Source organism: Macadamia integrifolia, chromosome 13, assembly GCF_013358625.1.
Source record: "Macadamia integrifolia cultivar HAES 741 chromosome 13, SCU_Mint_v3, whole genome shotgun sequence".
Classification (NCBI taxonomy): Eukaryota; Viridiplantae; Streptophyta; class Magnoliopsida; order Proteales; family Proteaceae; genus Macadamia; species Macadamia integrifolia.
Window position 1 is genome coordinate 24,197,183 of NC_056569.1, and position 22,591 is coordinate 24,219,773.

Consider the following 22,591-nt stretch of genomic DNA (forward strand, 5'->3'; position numbering starts at 1 on the left):
CTGGAAACAGCCCACCAGATCCACTGGGTCTATTTTTGGTGGAAAATTTTCGGTGGACATGGACCCTTGTGTGCTCTCTGTCACCTCCACCGAAAATAGGTCTGATATTTCCATTGGAAATGCCCTATTTCAGGTGGAAATGCCCTATTTTTGGTGGTTATTTCTGGTGACATTACTGTCATTAGGAGACAGTGTCTGTACATTTTGGCGGTGACTTGTGTAGGTCCCTCCCGATGTTCTTGACGTGTATTGATGTACGATTCCCTTTGTGTCTAGGACATTGATGCGCACGTGGCCCAAAGTCAGAATTGATTTAATTGATCGGTGGCATTACTTGAACCCTAAACCAAACAAAAATCGACAAGGTGAGGGATGGACTGTGCTTATTTCTAAAATGTTTATTATCATTAAATTTCTCACATGTTTATAATCGTATGTTTAATTGTAATTATTCAAATACGATTATGATATGCTACGTTGTCATTTTACGATTTTGATATGAGTTGTATGAAAATGTATGACGGGATCTAGTGTGGCCGAGGTGGTATCGGTACTGTGATTGCCGTGTGTTTGGATGTGTGTGTGTGTGATGAAATCCGACGTGGTCAAGGTGGTACTGGTGCCATGATTATTGTATGTATATTGCATTCATGCATTGATTATGTGCATTAGAGTTAGTTGTAGTCGCGGGTTATACTTTGTGGCCAAGGTATCGCTGGTATTGTGTACCCCAGGACTACATTTGGAAATGGATACGCTTCATGGCCGAGGTCTTGTCGGTGCTGCGTAGTCCATACTCAATTGTGATATGTTTGCTAGATTAGGTAAACGGTCTCGCGTTACACTTTGTGGCCAAGGTCTCTCTGGTATCATGTACTCGAGACTGTATTTGGAGATGGATTACACTTTGTGGCCGAGGTCTCTCCAGTATCGTGTAATCCATACTAACTGTATCATTATGAAGGCATATAGTATACATATGGCTAGGTATCACTCCCTATGCTACGCACCCTTGCCAACAGGGGTTGAGGTGTTGGATAACCCATTGTGGTATGTTTGATGTGTCTTTCCAAAGTGCCACTCCCATGGTATGATGTGATTATTACCGGATTCGAGAACCTGTCCGGTGTGGTCGATGTGTTACCGGTGCCATGACTACTAGGAGGGGATTATCAAGGGTTTGTTGGGTGACCCATGGATGCAAACGAAAATCGATAGGCTTCTAATCAAGGCTAGGGTTTGTATCGCTGCGTAGTTGATGTCATTTCTGAGACGAGAGATACAGCCTAATGCACCGTAGTAGCATTTACCAGACTTAGTTTGTATTGTTAGGTGGATAATAAATAAATGAACTGTATCACGAGAATCATAGACTATGTGTTTAATTTCTGTAATTATGCATTATAAATTATTACTGCTATCGACTTGCTTGGATGTGTTTGTCCCCACCCCTCATTGAGCGAGTTGGAAAGCTCACCCCACGAATACACCCTTTTTTAGATGATGATGCAGGTACTCTGGTGCCCATGGTGGGTGACCCAGTATCTTCTGGGTCGGAGATGGTGTGACCGACTGGTTGATACCAGAAGTGGGGGAGCATGATCAAGACTGTGCTTACGATCACTGTGCTTACACCGCACCGTGAGATTGTACAACATATATTGATACTTTTGGATATACTTTTGGATTGTATATTTTCTTGAGATTATATTATATGTCATGGATGAATATAACAGAATAACTCAGTTATTGTTATTATACTACCATTAGATGTTTTTTCATTTTATTTATAATTCCGCTACTATACTTTGATTCCGCTGCTTATGTTGGTTTGTGTTGTTAGGTTGTGAAAATGTTAAGGTACTGCTATCAAAGATCCTGGTAGGTTGTAAAATAGGTACGCATCTTACTCACACCGTCGGTATTCCTAATGGTAGGTTGGGTCTACTAGGAGTGGGGTGTGATAGCTATGGTATCACAGCGTGAAGCTCTGCCTTAACTCACAATCTCAGCCAAACCATTATGTTGGAGAAATTAGGATTAAATAAAAATCTCAAGACAATAATAATAGAAATTGCACAATTAGGAGGCAAGCATAGGTGTTAAAGCCATTTCATTATAATAAAGAATTTACATACACAACTTACACTTTCATAAGAAAAATAAAGTACTGCAAGTAGAAATCCTAACTAGCCTAAGTCTAGGAAATTGAACAACTAAAGCAAATGACATAATATAAAAGTTTGACTAAACCTGAAACATCAAACTCGAACAAAACATGGAAAGGGAAATCCTAAAAGCTACAGTGGTAAACATGCCACTACTCTTGCTGCTCTTGCCACTACTGCTGCTAGTTCTATCCTTGGCCCTGAGCTTGGTTCGGACCATGCGTTCCTGGAGGAGGCACAGGAATGCCGAGGTGGAAGACCATCATCTGAGCCTCTAGGGAGGCCACTCTATTGTCCATTAGATAATAGGTCTTGTCCATGCTCTCAAGGCGGCTATCCATGGTCCTCATCAATGACATAGTGGTATCCAGACGGGCCATAACATCATTAAGACCATAAGGCCTCATACCCCTAGCACTCCGAGTGTAGAAGCCAGCATAGAACCCATAGCCTGGGGATCAGGTGGTGGAGCCTCACCAACCCCAGCAACTTCTCCTCCTGCACCACAAACATCACCGACACCGCCACCCTCTGCCTCTATTGGCTATTGACCTTTTCTTAGAATAGAAGTCACCACCCGTAGATTTATGGTCATCTTCTTTAGAGAATCTTGGTTGAAGTCTGTGACCTCTTCACCCAAGCGTGCCTCACCTCTAAGTCCACCCTAAAGCAGTGGAAGATGTCAGTCAATATCCTCCCGTAGCATAGGTTCCTACTTGACGATCCTACCCTTTAGACCGAGTTACCATGGTCCACATGATGAGGTAAGATAGACGTATCTGTGGCCCCTTGTACACGCAGTATGTCACATAGGCTTGCAGGGCAGATACCTCATTATAATGTCCACAAGTGGGGAGGACATTCAGCTGAATCGTATGGCAGACAACCTTTGGAGTAGCAGTATAGTTGACTGAACGGTTCCATCCCTTGGCTTCCTTAGTCAGCATGTCATTGATCTCCTGGAAGGTATTGGGACTCTGAAATTCATATGCCGGAGTCCGAGGTGGGTAGTACACTAGGTCGCTGACATTGCTAACCATCAGAATATTGGCTAACTGCCCCATGTCAAATGGGATCTCCACCCCCTTCACATGGAGGTGATCCGCATCTCTTCGGTACCCCGATACACGCATTCCATATTGAAGTAGAATAGCCTGACCAATATGGGGTAGTAGTATATGTTGGGTTTCAGGATGCGGTACCACCCGATCTCCTCAAACCATTGATGAAGATGGAACTTACGAAAGTTGTTGGTCCTCACATAGACTCCCGAGTCTACATTACGGCACTCAAAGAATTCCCAACGGTCTCGCTCAACCACAGAGCGGACATAATGGGGTCGAACTTCTCAGTGGTATCTTGCTCCTCTTATATAAGAGCACGTTGGGTACGTACACGGCGTCCAGACATCGTTGCAAGATGAATCCTAAGGATTTGGAATGGAAAACCTAGTTAAATGGCTGAATGCAAAACTCATAGAGAAGAAAATTGTAAAAACTAGGTTGTAGAGAGAGAAAACATACCTTGGATGCGAATGTGGCACCGATCGATCGCAAATAGCTTGAGGAAGGTGGGGAATGGGTAGCAAAAGACTCCTTAGCCGTTTCCACACCTTTCTCACGAGAGTAAATAGGGTTTTGTGTGAATAAGCCAAGACCCGAGCCTATTTATGGCCAATTTAGTGCCACCGGAAATAGCCCATCGGAAACACTGGGCATGTTTCCGGTGAAAAGAAAATTTGATTTTGCCCTTTGTTTTGCCCACCAAAAATACCACTGATATTTCCAGTGGATTAAACCATATTTCCGGTGATTTGGCTCCCTGCTTCCTGTGGACTCTTTTGAAAAATAAGTCATTTTATTTTTTCAAATCTAAGATTTTATTTGGTTACTTTAATGGGGTACCCCTTTGGGATACGTGTGCTATCGGATCTTAATACGTGTGGACCCCACTGATGCATGCCCTAACCCTAATTTTGCCTATTGTATACATGTGGGACCCACTATGCATGCATGTGTTCCAATTACATGCAACGTTGTTTATGCATGTGCACTAATCGGATTCCTTCACGGGAATCATGTCACGCTAGAACACCCGATCCTAACCCTAATCACACCCGTTGCCTCCTGCTTGCCCTACACAGAATCGGGGTAGACCTAATAATGCACCTCTGGCTCTGCCTGTACTTACAACCCAGGATGTGGCATCCATCATGAATAACTTGATGCGGGAAGTGGAAGAAAGGCAAAACCAGTTTATGGTCGGGATCGATAATAGGATCCAAGCGGCAATGGAAGCCCGTAATGCACCACCTGCACCTCCTACTCCACTGGCACCCGTTTTAATACCCACTGGATTGGCTACCCTTCAAACATTTGGTGGGGCACAAGTGCATGGGTATGTGCAAGACCCAATGCCAGAACAAGGTCAAGCCCATGTAGAGGGCTGGACAAACTTGACAAAAATGATAGAGAAGTTTCAACGGCTTAGGCCCCCATGTTTCTCCATGGTGGGGCAAGACCCGTTGTATCCATCAAGATGGATTGGTGGAGTGGAGAAGGATTTTAGACTAATGGGCTACACTGGCGAGCAAAAATATTTGTGTGTAGCCCTCAGTTACAGAATGAAGTAGATGATTGGTGGAGTGCCACCGAGCCTATTCTGAGGGTTAGTAACCCAAACCCTACTTGGCAAACTTCAAAGGGGACTTCTTTGAGAACTATTTTCTAGAAAGCTTTTGGGGTAGGAGAGAGAGTGAGTTGTCTCAGTTGGTTCAAGGCTCCCGGTCTGTGCTCGAGTATCAGTAGCACTTCGAGGAGCTATTCCATTTTGCTCCTGAGCATCTCAAAGGTGATAGGGCTAAAGCGAAGAAGTTTAAGAAAGGGTTGAGGCCAAGTATTGGGTCAACCATTGTGGGTTGAAACTACAAACCTATGCTGAGGTGGTCCAAGTGGCCAAGTCTATTGAAGATCGGCATAGGAATAACTACACAACTCAGCAAGGAAAGGGGAAGAGGCCAATGGGATCTATTGATTCTAGGGGAGGCAGCAAACCTTTCCGAGTGCCTTATGTCAACCCAACTCCAGTGCAATTTAGGAGGCCTGATGCTAGTCAGACTTCCCAGCCCTCCCGATCTAGTGCTGTATCTCAGTCTTCAGGATCGAGCCCGAGATGCTTTCATTGTGATCAGTCGGGCCACATGGAGAGGAAATTCCCCCATCGAAGGCCGGGTGATGCACACTACACTATGCCACCTAGGCCCCATCACACATATTCAACCTAGATCAACATAGTCCCTATAGGGCTAGAGACCACAGGGCAGAGTGTTTGCTATGACTGCAGAAAATGCTGAGGCTACACCCGGTGTAGTGACAGGTACATTATTGATATCATTATTGCTTGCACATGTATTATTTGACTCAGGAGCCTAGCATTCGTTGGTGTCACTGGCATTTGCCAAGAAGATGAGAATTCCACCCAAGGTATTGACTCATTGTTTGGCTGTGAGCACCCCTCTAGAAAGTGTAGTGAGTTTGACCTGTGTTTATGAACCTTATCCAGTGACCATAGGTGATCTTGAGTTGAATGCTCACTTGATCGAGTTGGATATGACTGACTTCGACGTGATTTTAGGAATGGACTGGTTGTCTGCATACAGAGCCAGTGTGCTATGTGCAGAGAAGGCTATCATTTTCAGACCTCATGATGATGATGAGTTTGTATTCCAAGGGGATAAGCCCAAGAAACCCAAGAAAGTTATTATATCCGCACTCCAGATGAAGAAGCAATTGGATAAGCTATTGGTCCGATGGCACTCCAGATCAAGGCTACTTAGCATCTGTGATGGATACTAAGATAGAGATTAGGCCATTGATCGAGCTAGATGTGGTGAGGGAATTTTCCGATGTATTCCTAGATCACTTGACAGGCTTTCCATCGGATCGAGAGATAGAGTTTGCTATAGACCTACTCCCCGGTTAGGCTCCAGTGTCAAAGGCCCCTTACCGCATGGCCCCCACAGAGTTGAAGGAATTGCAGGGTCAACTTCAAGACCTTCTGAAGAAGGGATTCATTAGACCTAGTGTGTCTCTATGGGGAGCACTGGTATTGTTCGTTAAGAAGAAAGACGGAAGTATGAGATTGTGTATCGACTACTGAGAGCTCAATAAGCTGACCATTAAGAACTAGTATCCTTTACCAAGGATAGATGATTTGTTTGATCAGTTGTAGGGTGCTAAGGTGTTCTCCAAGATCGACCTTAGATTGGGCTACCACCAACTCAGGATCAAGGATGGTGATGTTAGTAAGATAACCTTCAGATCAAGGAATGGACATTATGAATTCTTGGTAATGTCATTTAGGTTGACCAATGCACCAACTGCATTAATGGATTTGATGAACCGGCTATTCCAAGATGTCTTGGATAAGTTTGTGATAGTATTCATTGATGACATTTGGGTCTACTCCAAGAGTGCAGAGGAACATGCTGTTCACCTGAGATTAGTACTGCAACGATTGAGAGAGAAGCAACTCTATGCCAAATTTAGCAGGTGTGAGTTTTGGTTGTCACAAGTGGCATTCTTGGGCCATATTGTTTTAGCAAGGGTATAGAGGTTAACCCAGGCAAAGTGAAGGCAGTTCTAGAATGGGAGACTCTCAAGAGTGTGGCAGACATACGTAGTTTTATGGGATTGGCTGGATACTACAGGAGGTTTATCGAGAACTTCTCCCGCATTGCTACTCTGATGACCCGACTCACACAGAAGGGTGTAAAATTTGAGTGGTCTGATGCTTGTGAGAAGATCTTCAAGGAGCTAAGGAAAAATTAAACTGCTAGGAGGGAGTTATTAGGGGTTTGCTGGGTGACCCATGGACGTATCTGGGACCGACAAACTTCTAATCATGGCTAGGGTTTGTATCGCTACGTAGTCGATGTCATTTCTGAGGTGAGATATACAGCCTAATGCGTCGTAGTAGCATTTACTAGACTTAGTTTGTATTGTTAGGTGGATAATAAATAAATGAACTACATCACTAGCATCATGGACTATGTGTTTAATTTTTGCAATCATGCATCATAAATTATTACTGTTATCAACTTGCTTGGATGTGTTTGATCCCACCCCTCACTGAGCGAGTTGGAAAGCTCACCCCACATATACACCCCTTTTTAGATGATGATGCAGGTACCATAGTGCCCATGGTAGGTGAGCCAGTATCTTCTGAGTCTGAGTATGGTGTGAGTGACTAGTGGATGCCAAAAGTGGGGGAACACGATCAGGACTATGCTTGCGATCACTGTGCTTACGCCGTACCGTGAGATTGTACATCATATTTTGATACTTGTGGATATAGTTGTGGATTGTATATTTTCTTGAGATTATATTATATGTTATGGATGAATGTAACAGAATAACTCGGTTATTGCTATTATATTACCATTAGATGTTTCTTCATTTTATTTATAATTCCGCTACTATACTTTGATTCCGTTGCTTATATTGGTTTGTGTTGAGAGGTTGTAAAAATGTTAAGGCACTGTTATCAGAGATCCTGGTAGGTTGTAAGACAGGTACATGTCTTACTCACACCGCCGGTATTCTTAATGGTAAATTGGGTCTACTGGGAGTGGGGTGTGACGCTAATCCTTCCCCAAAATCAGTCAATCCCTCCTCAAAGCCGCCATGGATTATGTGGCTCTCTTGATCTCCGTTTATAAAGAGAATTGTCTAGTTGCTGAGCATATGAGGTGTTAGTTGAGTCACCGCCGACATTACCGATGGTGTTTACCAATGTTCAACTTATGCTCTACCACTTACCTCAATCCACCATGTACACAGGTTGGGAATTGCACACATGACTTTCCGGCCCTGATTTACTCTCTTTTCTATTTATTTTTAAGTATCTCTCACTTGTAAATCATAAATTTGTAAATCTAAATAGTTTTTTATTTTCTATGGACCCCTTGGACCTCCAACCAGTGAGGTGATGACACATGCATGTGTGCATATGAACTTTTAAATATGCTGCATACTTTTTAAATACATTCTATGAGTTTGTGGGGATTCAATTATTGGAAATTGAGTGTTTGGTGCCCATTCCTTAGGATGGTTGATGTGCATGCGTGCACATGAACTTCTAAAGAGTGGGAGTTGAGTGCCTGGGTGGCACTATGTAACTCAAGCTTCCATACGTTGCTCCCTCCCAAGTTTGAAATTTCATAGCGATGTCATTCTCCTCTCTTTCCTCTGTAGCGGTCTCTCCTTCACCCCAAGTCATACTCTCCCAAATCCCTTCTTCCCCTATGATGTTAGTTTCTAATCCAGGTGTTGGTGGCCGTTTAATTTGCAATAACAATTTACCGTTTGGTCCTATTGACCATTGATAAAACCTTGTTTTAAGATTGGAGGTTAAACTCACTTTGTTCTATTCTGGTCGACTTAGTTTCACTTATCGAGTTCTAAATTACTTTGAGAGTTCATTTCTTCAGTCGGAGGGTAATTTCTTCACGATCAAGGGGGGGTTGATTTCTTTAAGACGATGCATGGTTCCAGCTTTAGTTCTGCGCAAGCCATTTCAATTTTATAAATTCTCCTTTACAGAAAATGTTCCAGAATTATGAAAGTGCCATCTACCTCAACCTAAAACCAATATCCAATCTCGATAATAGACTCAGGTTTCTCAGTGCTTTCTCCATTGGTGGTGTTTGTACCTGTTGACCCTTGAACTTAAGTGAGCTTGAAGTCATTGCCAGTGCATGTCCAGTTGAGAAGTGGTTCATGAGCTGAATGGATCAATATATGTGGGAGGGGACCCCTTTTTCTCCCTAATAGCGGAATTACTACTACTTCAACCCTGTCGTCTTAACCATCCTCTTCAAGTTAAAGATGCTCTAACAAGTTGGTTGATTTCATGTTCTTTGAATCTGAGTTTTCATGAGGGAAGCATCTCTCCTAAGGCTATTTAGCCTCTCCCTCAGAAATCCTAATTTCTCCAAGCTATTATGTGAAGCAATCCCAATTCCATTATCACAATGTTGTTCTCCTTCTCGGGTTCTGCCATTGCAGTTGTTCCTAGCACAGTACACACAAACCATCAACCTTCTAGCTCCTCTTATTAGTGTAAGTGGTTCTCCCCCAAAATGGGTATGGCTTGATTTCCTTCAATTCTTCCATGTACGTCCTTTGCAAGAGAAAGCAAATGTGGTTGCACATTTCTGTTGGGAGACTAAGGCGCCAAGCAAGTCTGACTTTATTCTGCCACACCTTTTTTAGGATGGTTTGAAAGTTTGGGACTTATCTTGGCTGGATAAGGATTATAGGATCAACCTGAGGTTCTTCCTTCGCTATTCCAATCACTCCCATTTTAAATATTCTAGTGATATTACTCTCTTTGCCATCCTCTTTAAGTTGGAGCTGATCTAATTCATAAGTTACCCAGTTAAACTCGTCCTGAAAGAAGACCTCAAGCCCTAGTTGCATCTTTGCAGCAGTTTCATCAAACCACGGCTAAGCATTTCCACAGAAAGGTAAATATTCTCCTTCTCTTATAAAGTATCCATTGGGAGTAGGTTAGTAAGAGGCCACTATCTTACGAGTCATTCTGAGCACCTTTTGATTTTCCTTCCCTTTGAGGTGCTTTTGATTGAACCTTTCATTTTTCTACTCTATGGAGTATCTGAGTCCTCCAACTCCTCCATTGCGAGGGAATTTGGTAGCTTGGGTAATCCTTGTTGATACTTTCAAAGTCTCATTCCTGAAAAGTATCTCTCTTTTCATCATAGGTACATAGGAGGGCTCCATTCACCTTCATAATTCACCAGGATTAATTGACTCCTTAGCAATGGATGCTCACACATTTTCTATCTCAAAGCCACTAAGACGTACTTGTTCTTCTTGAGCTTCCCCTTTCTCAATATTGGCTAGGGTATTAACTAGTTTCGGATCCCCAAAAATTATGACTACCTTCCATTTATAATGAATTTCACTTTTTGATGTAGGCTTAAGCCCTTGCTTGGCGTAGGAAAGGCCTCCCTTGTAACATGTTAAATAAGGCAATAATATCTCTTACCTAAAAATCTATGTCAAATTTCACTAGGCCAATTAACATTGCAATAGTATGAATCCCAATGAATTTCCTTCTAGTGTTGTCATAGGCTTGAACTATTGGTTTGAGGGATTCATTTAGGTAAGATTCAAACATTTACTAGATCTTGATCTAAATGGCAACACTTTTAGAGCGACCCATTATCAACAAGGACCTGAGGAACCAATCAAAAGCTAAATTCTCCATTTTTGTATCCAGTCATGAAGAAAAGGAGAAGTCGAATCACGTAATCATAATTACATAGATAATAAGAATCACCGCTGCTTGACTTTGTTGAGTAAGATGTGTGTATCGAGAAACCTCTGCCTGATAGCCCTTGTTGTTTCATTCTACTGTGATGTGTAGCACTCTCGTATGCCTCGTCCCTTCACTGGGCAACTCAGCATCACAAAAGATTAGAGATTGCACCACAGAAGTTGCCCTGACAATCTGTGATAGATGCGTAGGGTCTATCTCAATGGAGATTTTCACATTACTGAGAGATTTGAGAATTGCTTAATGGTGCATGGAGATACTTAACCCCTATATGGAGATGTTCGTTTGCATTTTCTTTAATTGATTCAGAACTTAATTCTTGGGTTCCACTTGAATACTACATTATCCTGTTTCCCTGATACCAAGTTGCTCAAACACCAGTTACTTGTTCTTGCACTTTGAGTCTCTATTACACTTGCAGGTCTTTTGATAAATATTTTGTGGCATATTGATCCTCATCATCGCTATATGTGATGGAAATCATGCCCACCATCGGATCTTCTTCCCTTAATTTTTCTTCCTCCAACTACCCTTATTTATACAGGAGAAGGGCCTCTATGCACAAATATCAGAAGCCCAAGCCTTAGTAATTTTTACCAAGTTGTAGAGATAATGCAATATTATTTGGAGGGTTTCTTCTTCATCTACCTCTGTAAGACGGTCACATTGTTCGAGATATTCCTTTTAACTGTGACCATGACCCCAATATTTTTTCTCAATGATAAGCTTTCTATCATTCTCTCCAGTCATAGGCCTATGCTGTTTCAAATCACGAGTTCACTGTGCATCACTTTACTCGGCTCTCCCCTTCCCTTGGGATCTTCTTCTTCTTCACTTATGTTACCGCCTTCGTATTCTTCTTCCTCTTCATCTTTACTATCCTCTTCATTTTCACTTATGTCCATTACCTCATGTTCAAACTGAATTGGAAGTGTGGAGTGAATGGCATTGGTGGGACCAATAGTTGAATCATATCCATGGATTGCATTTATGATGTTGTCAAACTCATATTCTTCACTCATGTCTTCTTCATCATCTTCTTCGTTAATGCTCACTTCATTATCTTCATCCTCATCCTCCTCTTCATCACTATACTTCTTGCTATTACTAAACTCATCATCGTCACTTTCATCTGAGTGATGAAATAGGATAAGAAGTATGGAGTGAATGGTACCAGCAGGACTGATATCTAAGTAATACCACCAGAGCTCATTTATGATGTTGTCGGACTCGTCTTCTTCTTCATCTTCAGTATCTCCCCTATATGGATTGGGTAAACTTCTTCTCCAACCATTTCTCCTACAAAAAATGCTGACATTACCTCAATCAGGCTTTCTGTAACTTCCTCAATGATGCGGATTAGGGTCTCAACCTATTGAGATGGCAAGGAACTGATCAAGGTTGTTGGATCTATTTGTGATTCTTCGATTTCAAGAGCATTTATGACCCAGTGGAAGATATAGCTCTCAAAGAGCTAGGTAGTATGAGCATCTCATTTCACTAATATCTATTTATCCAACATTTCTCAAAACAATTGTAGTAAAAGTAAGATGTGTTTTCAACTGATCCCAAGTTGTAGGTGGGAGATGATAGGTAAGGTAATGGGTGAAAGGATGGAGATGGACAATATAATATAGGATGAGATGATGGAGATGACAGATATGATGTGGGATAGTATGAGGGAGATGGAGGGTATGATGTTGGATGATATGATGGAGATGGAGGGTATGGTGTAGAGTGATATGCTGAAGATGTCATTAGGGATGAAAGAAGGTAAGATGAAGTGTGATAAAATGGGGATTTAGGGTGTGGTACTATAGGAGGAGGTGGTGGAGATGGAGGGTTGTGTGATGGTGATGGAGGATAAGTTAGGGAGATTCCCATTATCACTATTTCTTATGCATCTTCGCATATAGCCTTTATTTTAAGATGTCCCCCAGCCTCTGGCTTCTCTATGATTTGCCCAAGACCACCCATTAACTTACTGTAAATTCGTGCATCGATAAGCCCTTTTCTTATCCTAGGATTCATAAGCCGGCTAGGATCTCCCACTATCGAATTGTCTTCCAATGCATTCACAAAATCATAATCTGAGAGAGGATTGGTAGTGGCATTTGGTTGTTTTCTTAATCTTTAGTTCAATTGTCTCAGCATCTATTAGATTTTTAATGAAAAACTACAGATTAATGCACTGATCAGTGAGATGGCCTCTCTGATTATAGTAATAAAAAAAACTCATTCTCCCTGTACCATATTGGCAGAGGATTGTTGATAAATAGGGGTGGGATTGTACCCAAAAGACCTTCCTTCTTTGATTTTGTATATATTGTGGACAATAACATCCCCAAATACATCAACTTCCTCTTCAGACAAGAAGCTCTTTAAACTGGGGGTCATGTTGTATAACAAATGGTTGAATCCTAGGGGTTATAGCTTGCACTACTGGTTGTTGGTGGGTGATTATTATATTCGCCTCCAAATTCCACCCTCAACTAGACTTTGAAACCATCCTAGATCACTTTGAGAAGTCCCTTAGAATTGCACATCTCTAAATATCTTGTTTCAATGTACTTTCCAGTGGCTATCAAGGCATGAAAACTCTATAAGTATTGGCAATATAGGTCATCATGATATTGCTTAAAGAGATTTTCAACAATCATATCCACTTACTCCTCAATCGGGCGATCTTCCATTTTTGCTACTTCATTATAGAACTTCATGAAGAATTCAGTGAATCCTTCCTTCGGTAATCTTCCGCAGTGTTTCTAATTCTTGGTGCTTCACATCAACCTTCATGTTATACAAATATGTCTTGGTGAAGGCCTTCATTAAAACTGCCCAATTTTGGGTTCGGGTGTAATCCAACTAAGTCAACTACCATAACGTTGCCCCAGGTAAGGTTAACAAAACCACCTGACCCATTTGTTTGTCCGAGAGCTGCCGAGACTTAGGTGCACTTATAAAAACCCTCAGATAAGCTTTAGGATCCCTAGATCGATCAAAATTTTCTTTCTGCCACTTAAATCTGTCAGAATTCTTGCTCCAAAGAAGAAACTCGTATCGTTGGGGTCTATGACGTGCCCCTTTAGGCACTTGAAATTCTGAATGAATTTTTCCAATCTTTTCTAATTTCTCCCTCATTCTCCTTTTCCTTTCACTCTTGGGAGGTTAAGTCCGAACATAGGTCACAAACTCCTCTTTTTCCTCATCTATTACAAACTTTGGAGGAGCTCAAGGCATGGTAAATGCCCCTCGAGGAATGGTAGGCCTAGTTCGCTTTTGCTAACCCAAGGTGTAAGGAGAATCAGTCCATGGTTGAATTCGAGCCAAATGTAGGAGTTGGGCTACTATTTACTTGAAAATTCAGCTATTTTAACTTGCAATACATCAACTTGTTGGCTCAATGACTTATCAGGAAGATCATTGTTGATTAGATCCCTAGAAACTTGGTCCATGTTTTCCAGACTAATAGAGGTCGATAGAGAAGGATGAATTTTGTTAAATGGAGAAGACATTGGACTGATGCACATCATTTGGTTGCCCTAACGGCTCGACACAGATGGAAGGAAGTCATTTTGTTGTGAAATCGTGCCTGGCCAAAGGAATGATTTATTTTGGGATTCGGAAGGATTATTTATTTACAAACAATTGGTACACATAAAGTTATTTGCATGACAATATGGGTTTAACCACAGTTCTAATCTGTTGGTTATACACTTATTGTGATGTAAGAGACAACCAATGCCGTCTAAGTAAGAATATCCTTTTAGTATGTTTATGTAAACGGGCCTTACTCCCACAATATTACTTTTTAGCATTCCCGATTCTTAAATTGATGATGTGCGACCTTGCTGGTTAGGCACTTTGCACAATTTAATGGGAACCACCCCAGAATTATACAGACCAATATCATTAGGACTACACCCTTCAATTTCCAATATCATGGAAAACTAATTGACACACGTTGAGAGAGCATTTTTCGCTAGCTAAAATATGCTAAAAAGAATGCTTAACTTGGACTGCAAACAATCTAAAAGTTAGCTTGTGGTGTTGCCAAGCCATTCACCGTCTATTCTCTATATGATGTTTTATGTAGTGGAATATAAGACAAAACAAACTAACTTAGATATAATCGATATACTCAAAGGTACGTGATTGTTTTGATATACCAAATGGTATTGATACAAGAGTTACAACGTATAAAATTACAACTACTAAATCCCCCCAACTGATTAAGGAATAGAGAAGATTTAAAAAAAAAAAAAAAATATGAAGAAGAAGAAGAAGAAGAAGAAGAAGAAGAAGAAAAAAAGAAGAATAAGAAGAAAAGAAGAAGATAAGAGAAGAATATATGGGAGACGTTTTGCTAGTTGTGGACTCCTTATGCTATTTGGGATTCCTCCCATTGAACTTGCGCAATATTAACAAAGTAACTGAATATTGGTTTCCTTCTATACAAAGTAGCTTAATATAGGTCAATACATGACAAAACACGAAATGACGTGAATACTATTTAAAATTTGATAAAATATTGCATTATGGCAACCCAAATTTATCTTTTAGTAAGAAAATATCAAAACAACTTCAATGGCTAAGTCATTTGCTTTGATATGGATTCAAAATTTGCCAAACTACACTTCTTCTAAGCTAGAATATTAGAACAATTACTCTAGATGTATTACATAAACTAAAGATGATCAGTCAAACAGAGATTGCAGCATCCTCTGCTATATTTACATAAGCCTTTTTTTTTTGGTAGAATTTACATAAGCCATTTACAGCTGAAGGGACATGAAGAAGCATAAATCACTTGTTGACAACAGATTTTAATTGGACCTTAAGCCATATCTCATGGCAACCTGAATTGAATCAAATCAAAACCTCCTAAAATAATATTGATTCAATAGTCATATCCATGTCAAGTTGTTGGTAATTTCAAATAGTCAACCTAATTCGAAATGATTTTTCTTTCATTGGACAGCCTAACTTCATAAATTGTTTGGTTGTAGCACTTGCACAACATAGGCAACTATTTTTTAAATAGGGATGAGTTTCTATATGCGTGGCAGGTAGCTAAACATTTGGGTTTCAATATAGATTTAGGGAAAGTCACTAGTTCAACACTCCTAGACCCACCTTCTTGAATTATAGTAGCTATAGGTTAGTAGTTAGTAATAAGTGTGGTCCAATGGTCTTTTGTTAGCCCCTCATAGATCTCCTATTTAGCCCCGTGTGGATCTTGCACCCAAAAAAAAAAAAAAAAAAAGAATAGTCCTATACAATCTTTGAAATTATTAATTTCTAAAATATATTTACCAGAAAAAAATTCTAAAAGATTGCATCCATATTAATAATGATGTGAACCAGCACAATGAAGTTGTATAAACATTTGACTTGTACTTAAATCTATTCTATTAGATGTGAAAAAACCTTCTAGAGGAAACTTGATTCTTTCTTTATTTATGGGGCATGAGACAATCTCCCATGCCACATCAATGGCTGCATGAGAATGGCATCATCTATATGGGGTCCACAAAATAAAAGGAAAAGAAAAATAATAACAATATTCATGTGAGAGGGCATACAATAGCTTATAATAATTTTTTTCTACCCCTCATTTCCTCTTCCCCAGCCCCACCCCACCCCACCCCACCCCACCCCACCCCACCAAACCAAGGTGAAGGAGGTTTCCAATATGAGGACCTAGTAACAAGAAGTCACGATCCTTACTGGTTAAGCTAACTGATCCCTTTAGGGGAACATTGACTGATATGTTTTCTTCATAGTATGAGGTTTTGGCCTTCACTTTCGTTGTTTGAGACTACCTATTAACTCCTTAAATACCTTATAAATATGCATAAAATTAGGATTTTTTTTCTTTTTTATAAACAATTGAAGATATATTTCAGCATCTTGTCACCTTAGTTTTTTTGCCACTTGAAAGGACGATAGAAATTTTGACCATTTGATGTTTAGAAAAATTATGTGGATTAATCATATGCCAAATTCCCGATTGAAATTCAATGTATCCTTTTATACATAGGGATAAATTTCCTATGTATGCATCCCACTATATTCCCTTGGTAGTCTTTGATTTTTATTGAACCTTCTTTTGTCACTTAGCAAACTTAGATTAGACTAAAACTTGATTGATAAGAAGTGGATCTTTGGATACACAAATTTCAATCTCATCGAAACTACCACATCCCAATTATTAAACAGGCATTTTATATGGCATGTTACTTTGGAGTAGGAAGATAGGTGAAGCCCCATACGGGCCATCCCTGCATGGTTTTAGTAATTAGTATCAGATCAGTATATCTTGATCAGTAAAAAGAAAATCAATAGTTAAAGAAAAAACAGGAGTTCAAATTGTTTGTAGCAAGCGGTGAGGTGTAATGAGCATTCGACGGTTGGGAGAGCTCGATCATGCATTCCAGCCGTTAGATGATCATTGCACCTCACTGTGTCACTGCAGACGATTTTGACGAAAAAAAAAAAAAGGACACATCCATCTGATCCTAACTGATACGGACCAATCCGGATTGATTATCGAATAGATATCGACCAATACCGATTACTAAATCAAAACAACAAAGAAAAACATTTCCACATTGCACAAATGGGCTGCAGAACCCATCGATTGTAGGGTTTTTGTGAATCAGATAGACCTCTAACTCCCAAGAAGGCATGGAAGCAGGAGCAGGTATCCATTATGTTCTTGAATTTTCCATTAAGACTCTTTTATTGCACAACACAGACCACATCATCATCCCCATATGAAATGGTTAGTCTCTTCTTCCCCTGATATCACAAAAGACTTTTGATCATTACCAACAACTAGGTTTGATTCAGTCAATATAAAGTGTTGCTTCCGTGAATATGATATACTTCAAAATTCAAACTATCTCTCAAAAAACAATAATCATTGCACCTCATCATCCATATGATATTAAGATTAATGAGACACGGCGAAGTTGGATTTGGATAGGTAAACCACCTCAAACTAATTCCTATAAAATAATCAAGGGACTCACAATTAAATTACGAAAATAGCTTATCATGTCCCTAATGGTTCCTGAAATTTCTATGGACATTACAGACATTCTATCTATTGCCAAGTTGACCAAGCTCATGCCATTAAGTTCATAAGTACGTTTCATAAAAACCTTTATTTTTTTTAATCATTAATGTATTATTAATATCCATTTTCGGTAGAATTTACAAATCAAAGTTTAACAAACAAGCCAACTCTAGAAGTGATAAATAAGAACAAATATAAGTCAAGAAAAGAGAACACTCAAAGGTTAAAGACAGGCGCAGCGGCGCAATGGATATACCCAAACAACATCAAACAAAGAAAGCAACAACACCAAAGGCAAGGAAACAACATCGCATATCTTTTCCAGTCCTCATGGCTTGGGGGATCAGGAACCGTATACAATACCTTGTGGCCATCCTTTTCACCCTCCTAGTCGTTACCACCTTCTTCATCACAGGAAAGAACAACATGCAGTCCTCGCCGTCGCCGTCACCGTCAGAATGTATTAATTTTCTTTCCGGCAACCTCACAGGAAAGAACGAGGTGCAATCGTCGTTTGACACTACTCTTGCGATAGATGAGAATTCCAGTGACGGCTCACCGCCGTCCCAATGCGATTACTTTTCCGGCAAATGGGTTTACGATAACTCGTCCCACCCTCCATACTCCTGGCAGCAATGCTCTTACATTTCAGATCAAGTGGCTTGCGAGAAGTTTGGGAGAAAGGACATAAATTATCAGAATTGGAGGTGGCAACCACACCAATGTGATCTCCCAAGGTTCTCTCTCTTTCTCTCGTTCTATTAAAAGATATAACCTTAGTTGAAAAAAATAATTATACAGAGAAAATTTCGCCATAAATATCTTATGAAGGGTTAATATAGGTCAAAAAATAATTCCCTCGACTATTCTCTTGATCCAATCCCAAATTTTTTGATCTTCCTAGAGACGTTCTGAATAACTTTTTGGTTGCGCAAACCGAAGGGAATAATGACTTTGGGTTGTAACAAGTTTGAAACCAAATCTCTCAAATTTGATCTATATTAATTTGTCTGATATTTGATGGTATGGTATATATTTGAGTTTAATTAGTGTAATGTTTCATGTTGAAAAGGTTCAATGCCACAGTATTATTGGAGAAGCTGAGGGGAAAAAGGCTTGTTTATGTTGGGGACTCCCTTAATAGGGGTCAATGGGTATCTATGGTTTGCCTTTTAGAGTCCTCAATCCCACAGGAGCAGAAGTCCCTAGACTGGGGTGGGCCGGATGGAGCTTTGATCACCTTCAAGGCTAAGGTGAGTGTCCAACTTGGGTTATATAATTGACTATGGATCAGTATAGACACAGTTTCTAATTTCTGTTATGATTAATTTAGGAGTATGATGCAAAAATCGAGTTCTATTGGGCTCCTCTTCTGTTGGAATCAAACTCAGACCATCCATTTAACCATCGTCTACCTGACCGATTCGTTAGAATCCAAGCAATCGAGAGGCACGCCAGATACTGGACAGACGCAGATATACTCGTCTTCAACTCCTATCTTTGGTGGAGAAGACCCAAAATGAAGCTCTTGTGAGTACAATTATTCTCCTATCAACCACAACTTCAGTTTCTCTATTTTTTCTTATTTCAATTTTGGCTTCTAATTCCTTGTGGCGTGCGTTGTAAGGTAAAGAGATGTTTAAGTGTTTTCAACTTCGCTTCTGTTAGTCCATGGAGGCTGCGTGGAATTTAGAACTTAGTACAAAAATTAAATAAAAGATAGAGCATTGGGTACGCCACTAGTTTTTCAAGAGTTTCAACTAATGATGCGATTGAAAGATATATACAAGTCATTTTCGAATTAAAAGAAAAAAAAGTGACACAAGCAGAATAGCATGCCTAACCCCTTCTCAAATAAAAATTAATACTTCTTTGAATATATATCTTTAAGACTTGGATATCTGTCAATAAAAGAGTTATGTACGAAAAACCCCAGGCCGCCATGCCTACTCTCTTGTCGATTAGAGCCATAAATATTTACATTAAGAAAAATATCGATTAATTAAATTCATTGCACATTTTGGTTGCTATAATTCATAAAAGAACAAGTCTCCATCCAAGTGTTATATCATCAAAGGTCAAGCGTTTTAATTTATTTATTTATTGATTATAAAAATAAATTGAAAAATGGGGTTTTTTATAGGAATTTTCTATGGATGACATTAATTTTTTAAAGTTAACAAAAGCAACCAAATTCATTTAAAAAAAAAAAAAAAAAGAAGGATTATAAAAAAAAATCAGAAATTACTTATTTGGCTTAGGTTGTGTTTGGTAGGAATTTCTTGGTTAATAATGCATTCTAAAAAATCATATCAAACGTTACCTTATTTTTTCACCAATGATCTTAAACATCTAGATCAACTATTTATCTAACATGTATTATTCATCTCACCTTCTCAATCTCGTCTTCTTTGAGTCCTAGGTACCCCACTCTCTAAAGATTCCAACTTTAAATTATGGCTAGAGAATATGAACTATACAATTATGCTTTGAATGTGTTTAAGATCATTAGTAAATGTTTTGAAATTAAGACTACCTTTGGTTTTATTTTCTGGAATGCATTATCAACCTAGAATGTGTTACTAGAATACAAACCAAACACATCAATGTTTATATTTCAAAAAGAAAAAAAGATGAACAAAATCTACCCATTTTTAGATCTTTCTATTGATGGATCGAAGTCCTTTCTTGTGAAAAAAAAATTCTATAACTCATTCTCGATAATCATTTTATGAGTCAATTTTTCAGTTTAAAATCATTTGTTTCGTACAAATTACTACAAGAATCTTAAAAAAATAAAGCCAAATTATCTGAGAATATGGATCTTGGGCGTGGAAAATCCCATAAAACAGGGTCACACAAAATAAATAATTTTTTTTTTCTTGCATATGATGGTAGATTATGTAACTGTGTGCTCGACATGTATATATGTATGACAAAAAGCCAAGAGGAAGACTCACTTTTACAGTTTTGAAACTGTGAGAACAAATCTAATCTAGAATTTGGATGGAAATGGTGTATATCAGGTGGGGCTCGTTTGATAGTTCCGACGGAATTTACAAAGAGGTAGATATGCTGCGCAGCTATGAAATGGCCCTCAAGACGTGGTCGGATTGGGTAGAAATCCATGTCAACCATACCAAGACCCAATTATTCTTTGCGAGCATGTCGCCCACACACTTATGGTAAGAAATCTAAGAACTTTTTTGTTTTGTTTTTATGTATTATGAGCAATTTAGATTAATTAATTAAATTGCCTGATTAAAATAGTTTTTTTTTTCTTTTTTTTTTTGCTAATGATGGGTACCCAAGCTTTCAGCATGACTAATCCCGCGCATCCATACTGACCCAACAATCGCATGGACTAGGTCATACCTGGATTGAATGAGAACCATTCAACTTTCATTAAAAGCAGTGAAAAGTACTAATCACCCCGTGTGAGTGGTCCCAATAAGGTAAAAGGAGTCAAACTCAGAACCACACACTTTCTGAGGCGAAGGTCCCTTGCCAAATCGGCTACCCCCTTGGGGTTACTTACCATACTCTCACTATTGACAACAATATAATGTAGATAGACTCCAAAGAGCTCTGATCTTAAGTCTCAAATTCATTGGCTCTAGTGCTTATATTTCTAATTAGGAAGCTGATCAAAATTACAGACTCTCTAGTTAGGAAGGTCATTTCGATGACACGTATGATAGTTTGACCTAATTTCACTTTGTGATAGACAGAATTTAATCATGCATTCTGGCAACTATCCGTGCACTTTGTTTGAATGAATACGTTTCTTTTCACCAAAACAACAACAATATAGTGGAAGAAAATAATAAGTATTAATATAGCAACAAGATGTTGACATTTGTCTTGGAAATAGCTTTTTCTATGAAGCAGAGAATAAAACTACTTGCACTTGTCCCTCCCAGACTTCACAGTAACGGAAACCTTATGCATTGAGTTGCTCTTTTTTTTGGTTGTCATTGTCTTCATGAAAACTGTACTCATTCTATGTATTGTACCTTATTGGGATGTGTGTGACACTGTTGGTAGGAGTTATGAGTGGAGCAATGCAAAGGAGGGAGAGGGGAATTGTTACAATGAGACGGAGCCCATAACAACAGAAGGACACTGGGGTGGAGGATCAGATTCAAGGATGATGCGGCTAGTGGAAGCAGCAATCGAAGGGTTGGGGAGGAGAGGAGTGACGGTGCAGATGTTGAATATCACACAGTTGTCGGAGTACCGGAAAGAAGCCCACCCTTCCATATACAAGAGGCAATGGGAGTCCATCACTCAGGAGCAAATCTCTAATCCCACATCCTATGCTGATTGCATCCATTGGTGCCTCCCCGGTGTACCAGACGTCTGGAATGAGATCCTCTACGCCCTCCTTCTCCCTTCTTTTTCTAATTCTTCTTCTTCATCTTCTAATTCTTCCTCTATTTCTTCTTCTTCTTCGTCTTAGGAGAATTCTTCTGTTGACCTTAAACGAAAACTTCCCAAAATTTGGGTCTGTTTGTATCTACGTGAAATTATACATATCAAATTGTGCCTGTAATTTTTTTCCAATTTTTTGTTTGCAAGAAATAATATATGAAGCAAAAAATCATTTGTTTGCCATTTATTTTACATGGTAAAATTATTAAAAATAAAGGGAAATATCCTTAACCTGGACATGCGTCCCTACTCCTAGACACAAACGATGAGGGAAGAAATCTAGCTGCTAACTAGGCTGAAGCCAAGTAACTGCAACCCTTGCTGGCTGCCAATGAAATGGAATAATAAACTTTCCCCTTGGGTTCATAAATACACTCTTAAGTTTTAGTATTTTTCAAAATGCCCTTTAAGATTCCATTTCTTTAGCAGCCACAAGGGTTGCAGCTTGCAGCTGCAGCTAAATTTCATTCACAAAATGTGGTGAAAAGACCACCCTGTCCCCTAGTTGAATGCCTCTGCGCATCTCCCCTAATTGATCCTAGCA

General features: G+C 39.5%; 1 protein-coding gene across 1 annotated transcript; it reads left to right on the forward strand.

Moving 5' to 3' along the window:
• Positions 1-17,829: 17,829 nt before the first annotated feature.
• On the forward strand, positions 17,830-22,230 carry LOC122060177 (protein trichome birefringence-like 34). Its single transcript, XM_042623374.1, has 5 exons — positions 17,830-18,350; positions 18,686-18,866; positions 18,947-19,143; positions 20,640-20,798; positions 21,661-22,230. The coding sequence occupies exons 1-5, from the start codon at positions 17,860-17,862 to the stop codon at positions 22,073-22,075; spliced, it is 1,443 nt and encodes a 480-aa protein (XP_042479308.1). The 5' UTR covers positions 17,830-17,859; the 3' UTR covers positions 22,076-22,230.
• The last annotated feature ends 361 nt before the right edge of the window (positions 22,231-22,591 follow it).